The sequence below is a fragment of the Marmota flaviventris genome, chromosome 17 (assembly GCF_047511675.1).
Source record: "Marmota flaviventris isolate mMarFla1 chromosome 17, mMarFla1.hap1, whole genome shotgun sequence".
Classification (NCBI taxonomy): Eukaryota; Metazoa; Chordata; class Mammalia; order Rodentia; family Sciuridae; genus Marmota; species Marmota flaviventris.
The window spans coordinates 61,318,356-61,329,163 of record NC_092514.1 but is presented as its reverse complement, the minus strand read 5'-3'; the positions used below and the strand labels follow the sequence as shown (position 1 = coordinate 61,329,163).

Sequence of the window (10,808 nt, the reverse complement as noted above, 5' to 3'; positions counted from 1 at the left end):
TGCTCAAGTTCCCAAAAGACCAACATCTGCACAAACAAACTTCTATCAACTGAATTACCTCCTTAGGCAAAAATCTACTTCACAAGCCCAGCATGTTGTCACCAAAATGCCTGTTACTTCCCTGCTTGTGTAAGCCCTGTGAATCAGCTTGAGGATATACAGACTACTTTGTCCTGATTTGTGTCTGGGGCATCAAGCAGCATCTTCCTGTATCTCAATTTCAGACTTATGTTCTTGCCTTTGACTCTTAAGTCAAGATCTTCACTCTCTTCCCTCTATGTAACAAATCCTCACAGCTCTCCCCATACGTTTCTCTGGCTGATCAGTGATCTATGTGATCATGTTTTCTTTCTCAATGTACTCATGTTTCTTATGTCCAGATTTTTGTTTTCACAATCTTTCTAGTAGCCGGAATTCTTACCTAAATGGCTTTTAATAAATTCTGAACCATTCTCATCCCATGTTGTGCTGTGTTTTCTTGGTCAGCATTCCTTATATGACATGTACGAACACATGTACCAAGGGCATTATTCATTCTGAGCCTCAAAACAGCCCTCCATAAATTAGTATCTCCCTTTTTCAGATGAGAACATTTCATTGTGTGATGCTGTGTGCCTTTTCTTCCTGCTCCAGTGTATTTACACTGACATCTCAGATAAGTAGAAATGGCATCAGGACTTAACGGGAGCAAGATGTGCCCTTGACTTGATGCAACTGTGAAAGGAATAATCTCTTATATACACAGAATATCTGCTTACAATTTTCTTCCCAAATTAGTTTCCCACACCTCAGTGAGCACCAGCTACTTGCTGTGGCAGCTGGGGTTGCATTTAATGGTTTTCATGAATGCAGGGATCCTTTGAGGCCCTAGCCTCTTACCAGCCACTTGGAGGGATTCATCTACCTCAAAAAGCTTTGAGAATCTCTTGTGTCCTCCTTAGAGTCTCATCTAAAGGAATTTGTTCCATGATATCATGTGAACCAAACCCTTACATGCATTCTTCCCCTGAGTACCTACTTAGAGCAAAGGTAACCTAGATCTTCCTGCCTGATGGGTCTGCACCTCTAGTTACTATGCCATTGTCAAACTGTGGTTGCTGCTATTACCCATTTGTTGTTATTACTGAGGATAGATACCCCAGGAAATAATCCAGTGTTATGTGTCCCCCAGAATTCCTATTCAAATAATACCTTTGAAGATGCAATTAGCTAAGATAAGTTCCTACTGAAATAGTTTGGACCCTAATCTATTTGGCTGGTGTCTGTATTAGAAGGATAAATTTAGAGACATTCACACATAGAAAGAAGACAATGTATGACACACGGAGAAGGCATCTTTCTACAAGTCAAAGAAGCAACCTGGAATCAATACCTCCCTCACAATCCTCAGATAGAAGAAGAAGAAGAAGAAGAAGAAGAAGAAGAGGAGGAGGAGGAGGAGGAGGAGGAGGAGGAGGAGGAGGAGGAGGAGGAGGAGGAGGAGGAGGAGGAGGAGGAGGAGGAGGAGGAACACCTTAATTTCAGACTGCCAGGCTTCAGAAATAAATTAAAGCCATTCAGTTTCTGGTAGCTTATCATGGCAGTGCCAGTAAACCAATAAATCCAGTCAGTCTCTTGAGTTCCAGATATAATCCCCCTATATTCTAAAGTCTCATGATAATTGTCTCACAACTAATAGTAACTCCTCTCTCTGCTTGTTGGTCTACTGGCATGAAGAAAGCCAAGGTGATGTTTTTATTTTGAATTATGACCTGTGGCAGAAATGTTGCTCCCAAAGGAAGAAACCTTCAACAGAGTATGGTGAAAGCCATGGGGGTGGGGATGTAAACACTCACTCTTGTGACTAGAGGTTCACAATGGTTCACTGGAGGTTTAATGACATCTCCTGCACTCCTGTCAAAACACATGGTCTTGATACCCAAACAGATAGGCAAATCAAATGCAGTGCCAATGCTCATAATCATAGCCATTTGAATTCTTTTCAGAAATGCAAAGTTCTAAGATTTGAATATTTATGAATGTTTTAATCATATTTACTAAATAAAAAAAATGAAATAATCATAATGTCATCCCAAAAGCTTAAGAAAAGGCATGTTATAAATTTCAATAGTTTAGGAAATAGAAATAGAAAAAAAATCTCAGCTGATCTGATGAAAAGAAACAGTCATAAAGTACCATTATTGTGAAATATTAAGAGTGGCCTCTGCTAGAAGAAAAATGCACAACTATATTTTTATATACATTACAGCCAATACATGACTGTTGTGTGAGATTTTTAAAATACATTATTGATAAACTATTATAAATACTGAGGTATTTTGGATATCAGACCAACACACATTCATAAATTATTTTTCTATAATTCAGATAGTTAAAACTTAAAATTTAAACTACATGATGCATATTATTATGAACAGTAAAATGCCTAGTAATGAATTTATGCAAAGATGGGCAAGACATCTCGAATATAAATATTTTGACTAAGCAAATCTATGAGCTATTCTAATCTTAGGTATGCTATTTAACAGAAATATTTACATTTATTAACCAAAAAACCTTCAAGAATTTCCATTAGTTTTAATATTTTAATAGTCTCCAACTGCTAACAACTCACATGTATATCGACAGTACAGTAAACAAAGAAATTGTGACTTATACATTAAATGTAGGATAATAGAGGAACAAGATGAATGGATTACCTGGGTGAATCTCAATATTAATGTGCAGAAAAGTGGCCAAATCCATACCATTTCATTTATCAAAAGTTATAAAACAGCCTAAAGTGACCTACAAAGTTATACATCAGTAGACTGATTATCTACCAACAGGGATGATTAAGTTTTGAGGATGGGGATAAACTCTATTCATTAACCTGTTACAGTAACAGGGGAGTGTTCAATTGGTGTATCAAGTTGAAAACTAATAATTTGAACACTTTTTTAAATGAATGTTTTATACTTCAGAAAAGTTTGGAACACAGTAGAACTCACAAATAACTGGGCATAATCTCCTCTAATTCCTTCACTAAGTACCCAACAAATTCGGTATTCCTAGCACTGCCCCAGTTATACCAACTTATTTTTATATACATGAAGGACCTCATTCTAGGAGACCCGGAAGCTCAGCCATGGACAAAGACAAAGGGTCACCTAGGCTGGAGATTGATGGATGTTTTCTAAGTCCCAGAGGAATCCTTCTGCTTCCACACACCCGATCTGGCTCTGCTGGGAACACAGTTTACAGCCTCTTTCCAAGTGCCTTTGGTACACCTGGGATACACAGGTGGAGACACTAGTCCAGAGACAGATGCCTCAACCACTTCTTGGGTACACAGACATGGAACTAGGCATTCGGTTCATCATAGCAGCATCATTATCATTCCCAGAGAAACTTCCTAATCTACATAAAGGAAAAAGAACACAACAGTAGGGGAACAGCAACCCTGACCCTCACAGGCCTGCAGGAACTGCCACATGCCCAGGTGATGATCAGAGCAAGAACAATGCAGATGCGGTGGCTCCTTCCTTTTATCTCAACAAAGTCCCTATGACTTACGGCCAATTAAGAAACAGATGAAACACTCACTTTCAAAAGATTCATGACTTAGGGAACAACTTCCTCCTTGTTAATATCCATACTGACCATAGAAAACAATAGGAAAATTAATGTAAACAACAAGGAGGAAATGTCCTAATGATTGGCCCAAACCTTGGAAGACCCAAGTATAAAAGGCCCAGATGGGGAGAAGTCATCAGATTCTAGGAAAGTCTCCTGTGAACAGGATCCACCCTCCACACCTGCCACCATGAGTGACTGCTGCTGCTCCCCTTGCTGCCAGCCCACCTGCTGCCAGCCCACCTGCTGCCAGCCCACCGGCTACAGGACCACCTGCTGCAGGACCACCTGCTGGAAACCAGCCTGTGTGACCTGCTCCTGCACACCCTGCTGCCAGCCCAGCTGCTGTGGCTCCAGCTGTGGCTCCAGCTGCTGCCAGCCCTGTTGCCAAACCACCTGCTGCAGGACCACCTTCAAACCCACCTGTGTGACCAGCTGCTGCCGCACACCCTGCTGCCAGCCCTGCTGCTGTGTGTCCAGCTGCTGCCAGCCTTGCTGCCAGCCCAGCTGCTGCAGGTCTAGTGGCTGTGGGTCTAGCTGCTGCCAGCCCAGCTGCTGTGAGTCTAGTGGCTGTGGGTCCAACTCCTGCTGTGAGTCCAGTGGCTGTGGGTCCAGCTGCTGCCAGCCAGTTTGCTCTGGACCCGTGTACTGCACAAGGAGATGCTACCACCCCACCTGTGTCTGCCTGCCTGGTTGCCTAGGCCAGGGCTACGGATCCAGCTGCTGCCAGCCTTGCTGCTAATGCTCAAGTCCCCAAAGGACCAACATCTGCACAAACTTCTGTCAACTGAATTACCTCCTTAGGCAAAAATCTACTTCACAAGCCCAGCATGTTGTCACCAAAATGCCTGTTACTTCCCTGCTTGTGTAAGCCCTGTGAATCAGTTTGAGGATGTACAGACTACTTTGTCCTGATTTATGTCTGGGGCATCAAGCAGCATCTTCCTGTATCTCAATTTCAGACTTATGTTCTTGCCTTTGATTCTTAAATCAAGATCTTCACTCTCTTCTCTCTATGTAACAAATCCTCACAGCTCTCCACATAGGTTTCTCTGGCTGATCAGTGATCTATATGATCATGTTTTCTTTCTCAATGTACTCATGTTTCTTGTGTTCTCATGTTTCTTTCAGATTTTTGTTTCCATAATCTTCCTAGAAGCAGGAATTCTTACTTAAATGGCTTTTAATAAATTCTGAACCATTCTCATCCCATGTTGTGCTGTGTTTTCTTGGACAGCATTCGTTATATGACATGTACGAACACATGTACCAAGGGCATTATCCATCCTGAGCCTCAAAACAGCCCCCCATAAATTAGCATCTCAGTTTTTCAGAGGAGAACATTTCATTGTGTGATGCTGTGTGCTTAATAATGAGCAAGATCCAATTCTGTGCCTTTTCTTCCTGCTCCAGTGTATTTACACTGAGATCTCAGGTAAGTAGAAATGGCATCAGGACTTAACTGGAGCAAATTGAGTCCTTGACTTGATGTAACTGAGGAAGGAGTAATCCCTTGTATATACATATAGCATTTCTGCTTACAATGTTCTTCCCAAATTAGTTTCCCACACCTCAGTGAGCACAAGCTACTTGCTGTGGCAGCTGGGGTTGCATTTAATGGTTTTCATAAATGCAGGGATCCTTTGAGGCCCTAGCCTCTTACCAGCCACTGGAGGGATTCATCTACCTCAAAAAGCTTTGAGAATCTCTTGTGTCCTCCTAAGAGTCTCATCTAAAGGAATTTGTTCCTTAGTATCATGTGAATCAAATCCTTACATGGCTGTGATCTGCTGAGTAGATACTTTGAGCAATGTAACCTAGATCTTCCTGCCTGATGGTTCTGAAACTGTAGTTACTATGTCATTGTCTAGTCCTGGCTGCTGTTATTACCCATTTGTGGTCATTATTGTGCATGGATATTCTAGGAAATAATCCAGTGTTATGTGTTGAATATGATCACATAGAATTTCTATTCAAATCATACTACTGAAGATGCAATTACCTAAGATAAGTTCATACCAAAATAGTTTGGATCCTAATCTAATGGGTTGGTATCTATTTAAGAAAGGATATTTAGCGACATATACACATAGAAGGATGACAATGTAAGACACCTGGAGAAGACCTCTTTCCACAAGTGAAAGAGAGAGCTCTAGAACAGATCCATAAGATGGAAGTGAGTCAAATCCTTTACAATAGGCCTATGATCATAACAACATTGCATGATTTTCAGAAATGTCACATTGGAACATTTAATCACATTTGCTGAAAAAAGTAGACTGATCATAACATTATCTAAATTTGTAAAGAAAAAAAAATTTTTCTATAAGCAGCAGCATATTTTCAACATAAAACAACTCTGATGATTTTAAAAGCCTCATTGCTGTTCCTGAAGCAGTCCTATTTGACCCACTGTGTAATATGCCAATCAGCAAAACGAGTTGCTTTCAAAACATAAAGAGATATTTGAGTCAGCCAAGCAAAGGATGGGAGAGTGAGTCTCTACTCTGTATCCAAGCATAAGGCTTTAGAAATATTTATGAGACAAAGAATCAGGGTTGTTTATAGAGTGGGAATGGGTAATCAGAAGGCAGCAAAAGTGAAGTGATCTGTAATCTTAATATTGAGGCTCTTCACAGGATACATATTCAGAAAAATGTGGGTTAACATAACCTCAGAGTGAGTTGTGGGACCTCTGATCAGGGACGCCACCTATTAGCCATTGATCAGACTCTTCCCCAGGCCCAAGTGGAGTATCAATGGTTTCAACCACATTGAGATACACAAATGCTACATCCAAGTCCCTGGAAAACCACTTTTCCATTATGGCTCATACAACAGAGGTGTTGTCTACAGCAAAGCTATTGACAATATATTGGTTGCAATATATTACTATATTGCTTAGCTTGTGACCTCTAAAACTGGTGATTTATTTATTTATTTGTGTGTGTGTATGTGTATGTGTGTGTGTATATTTGTTATAGGGGATTGGAACTAAAGGACACTTCCACTGAACCATATCCCCAACACCTAACCCTTTTTAAAATATTTTATTTTGAGAGAGTGTCTTACTCAGTTGCTTAGAGCCTAAGTTGCTGAGGCTGGCTTTGAACTTGTAATCCTCCTACCTCAGCTTCCCTAGCTGCTAGGATAATAGGTATGTGCCCCTGAACCTTGCAAAAATGGGAATTTTTAAGTCCCCCAAAGCAAGTAACTAAAGATGACACAAAGCAAGTTACATATAAAGGGTTTTACCAGACTCATGAAACTCTATTCTAATAAAAAAAAGAAAATCTACAGAAAACCAAGGAGCATCATAAATAATGGTAAAATATTGAGAGATCTCTCTCCTACGTTAAGATTATACAAAGATATCCATTTTATTCACAGTTGTATTAAAGCGTTGACCAGTGGACCAAAGCTAGAGAAAAAAAAATGGGAGATAGAAATAGTATGCTGAAACTAACAAAAGAAGTATTGTTGGCCATAACATAACCATGCATTGAATATTGCCCCGCCCCAAAAAAATCTGCAATAAACTTTAAAAAATAACCAGGGATTTCACATACATGCAAACATGCAAAAATGGGTTATTTTTGATATTTCAGAGGCAGTAAAACTTTAAATTTTAAAATTTGATATATAGGGTACATAAAAATAAAACATATGAGAACAAATTTGTTGAAAAATTGATAAGTCCACCACAAAGGGAGAAATAAAGATTTGTGCATGGGAATTCTATGACCAATTCTATACTTTTTTGTATATTCACCAGAGAAATTTATACACATGATCACAGGCTCTGTACAAAAGCCCATATAGCAGCAATAATTTGAAAAGTCACAACCTGCAAACAAGTTACTTGTTTTCCTCTAGGAAAACAAAAATGAAATGAGTCAGCTTCAGTCTGTGAGAGATAGTGTAGCATGAAGAATGAACACAGCAGATAAACGTACAGATGAGTCTCCACTCTTAACCTCAATAGAGAACAACCAATCACTCATTTTGTTTACATAAAAGGGAAAAAGTCAAAACTGACTTAGAAGGTTACACATCAAGAATGATCAGCTCCCACTAGGATTGAGTGAGAGGATATGTTAAAAAAAAAGAGTGATATGTTAAAAGAAAGAAAAGAAGTCAAGAAAATAACAGAATTAGAGGAGAGGAGAAAGAAAGAGAGACAGACAGAAGGAAAGACTGAGAAAAATCCCTGACAAAGATCAGTGACTATGCTGGTACCAAGTTAGGACTAGAGTCACCTGCTCATCCTGGCTTGCCTGGGTCTGCAGGGCTTCTGTGGCGGAAAGTCCCACAGGCTCATCCTGGATAAAACAGGACCCATAGTCACCCAAACATTCATCCATAACTGGATCATCTCCTGTACTGCTTCTGTTTCTACCCTGAGGTTCTGGTCTGTTCTGCTGGGCAAAACCACATGCCAAACACCCTCTTCCAATATGGCTTGGACACACAGATGGAAGAGCTGGTACAGAGACAGATGCATCTAGGAGCCTTGAGCCAGAATCCTCTGTGTAAACACTTGCTCTTCCTCCCTGTGAATACAGCAGCATTGAGCTCCTCCCACAGACACTTCCTAATCTGAATACAGAAGAAGGAACTGTTCTAGAAGAACACCATTCAGTGCCTCCCAGGGCAGCCGGAACCACCACATGACCAAAAGGATGCTCAGAGCACCAAGGATGCTAATGAGGTGACTGTCTTCCTTTCATCTGGAAACAGTTCCTGTGAGTTAAGCCCTCTTAAGAAACAGATTAAACGTTTACTTTCTGAATGCTTTTATCACTTAAAGAATAACTTCTTCCTTCACAAACACAAACTGAATATCGATATAATATGAACAACCACAAAGAAAAGGCTGCTGATGGTTCCAAATGTTGGAGGCCAGATAGACAAGAGAGCCTGGTTGTAAGGAGTTGTCGTATTCTGCAAAAATTGCCTGTGAACAGGATCCCCCTTTCACACCTGCTGCCATGACCCATTTCCTGCTTCCCCTTGCTGCCAGGCTACCTGCTGCAGGACCATCTGCTGGAGATTAGCCTGTGTGACCAGCTGCTGTGGCACACCCTGCCCTGCACCCAGCTGCTGCAGCATGCCCTGACGCCAGCCTAACTGCTATATGTCCAGTTGCCACCAGCCTTCTGGTGGCTGATCGAATTCCACAAAACCCCATTATCCTCCCACAACACTGGCATTCTATTTTGTGGACAATTTCACTTTCTAGACTACCCTGACAGCCAGCATGCTGTCACTGAAATGTCTGTTGCTACTCTACTCATTGAAAATCCTGAGTCAGCTTGATGGAGTGCAAAGGACTTCATCCTGGTTTTTCTTCTTTCCTATGTCTTGGGATCATGTGCATCTTCATGATTTCCTCATTCTGGAGTTATGGTCTTGGCTTGGACTCTTAAGATCATCAGTCTCAGACATGGACCCACCATATGACCCAGCTATACCATCCCTCAGTATTCATCCTACGGAATTAAAGTTATCATACTACATGCATATCCATGTTTATAGCAGAACAATTTACAATAACCAAACTATAGAACCAGCCTAGGTGCCCATCAATGGATGAATGCATTAAAAAAAATGTGATATATATGCACAATGGAGTTGTATTCAGTCATAAAGAAGAATTAAATTGTCATTTGCAGGAAAATGAATGGAATTAGAGACCATTGCATTATGCTAAGCAAAATAAGCCAAACTCAGAAGGTCAAGGGTCATATGTTTTCTCTCATATGAAAGCTAGAAAGGGAAAAGAAAAAGTGGGGGAGGGGCAGGAGTCTCATAAAAATAAAGGGGAAATCAGTAGAGAAAAGGTAGGAGAAGATGGGGGTCAGGGAGCGAGGGGGAAGTGCTAGGGAGTAACATTGATCAAATTTTATTGTTATATTTTGTGCATATTCAAATATGTAACAAAACTTCCCCAATTATGTACAATTAATGCACCAATTAAAACCATGGAAAATTTTTAAATAGAAAATAAAAATTTTCAACCTCTTTATTTTTTTTAACCATTCTAATAAATATAATTTTATTATAAATAGAAATTACTGCTGCAAAGGCATAAGGTTTTCCAGAAAAAAATTACCAATGATAATGGAACATTAGAAACAAGAAATCGATCCACCATTACTGTTGACAATTTTTTTTGTTAATTTTTTGTAGAGCTTGTTTTAGAGAAGGAGTTAAATAAAGGGTGGAGGCAGGATCCTGTTGGGGATTAATTAGTACCAGCTGATGAAAGACATGGTCAAAGCCTGTTCCAGGCAGTAAGCTACTGCCTTCCCCCGTCAACATGTATGGAAGGATCCCTGTTTACTGACATTGGCTCCACATTTGGCACCAGCTCCACCCATGTCCTGGTTTTCTTAAAAAAAGCAAGCACCAATAATATAGTTGGTTACCAGTGATGAATTCAGCTCCCTCACAGTACAACGTTAGAGAAGCATGCCCAGGCAAGCATATAATGCAGGATTTATTTTAACAGGGGTAACATAGACTTCTCCCTGCAGGGAGAAGGGAGCCATAGCTGGTATCCCAGTATCCCTTCAATCTCTTTCTTTATGTATCTTACAAACACAGCCTTAGAATTTTCTCATAATTTTTGCAACTGATTAGTAATCTCAATAATCCTGTTTTGTTTTCTAATATACTCATGTTTCTGGTGTCCTGCTTTGTTCTATTCATGATCACTTAGAATTATATCATGAGTCACGAGGATTCATTTATGTTTCTTAATGAATTCTGACACAATTTATTTCACATTGTGTTTTGTTTCATTGTACAGTAGTTCCTGATAGATTTAAATGTATATTACAGACTATATTATCCATTCTGAGTATCATACCAGCCCCCACAAATTATTTTCTCCATTTTTCAGATAAACATAGTTCATTGTGTATAGTCATGTAGTAAATAATAGATAGACTCAGGTGCAGGATTGGGTCTTCTTTATTGGCCTGAAGACACTTACAATGACATCTCAAGACAAGTAGAATCATTAGCCTTTGGTTATCAGCCATCATGCCATGGTTGCTGCCATAGCTCTTTTGTGGCTATTCCCAGGGCACACTGTGGGATACTCCAGTGAATCCTCTGAATTCCAGGAATAATCCTCCCAATGCTCTATTTCTTCATTACAATTGTACTTCATCAAAGAGTAACTC

General features: G+C 40.0%; 1 protein-coding gene across 1 annotated transcript; it reads left to right on the top strand.

The window, feature by feature from the left end:
• Positions 1-3,805: 3,805 nt before the first annotated feature.
• Positions 3,806-4,357, top strand: LOC139702556 (keratin-associated protein 9-6-like). The gene has a single exon (XM_071604073.1). It carries the CDS (start codon positions 3,806-3,808, stop codon positions 4,355-4,357), a length of 552 nt encoding a protein of 183 aa, XP_071460174.1.
• Positions 4,358-10,808: the final 6,451 nt, after the last annotated feature.

What these genes read in the sequence shown, in the direction of transcription:
- LOC139702556 (XM_071604073.1), top strand. Translation starts at nt 3,806, where the DNA reads ATGAGTGACTGCTGCTGCTCCCCTTGCTGCCAGCCCACCTGCTGCCAG.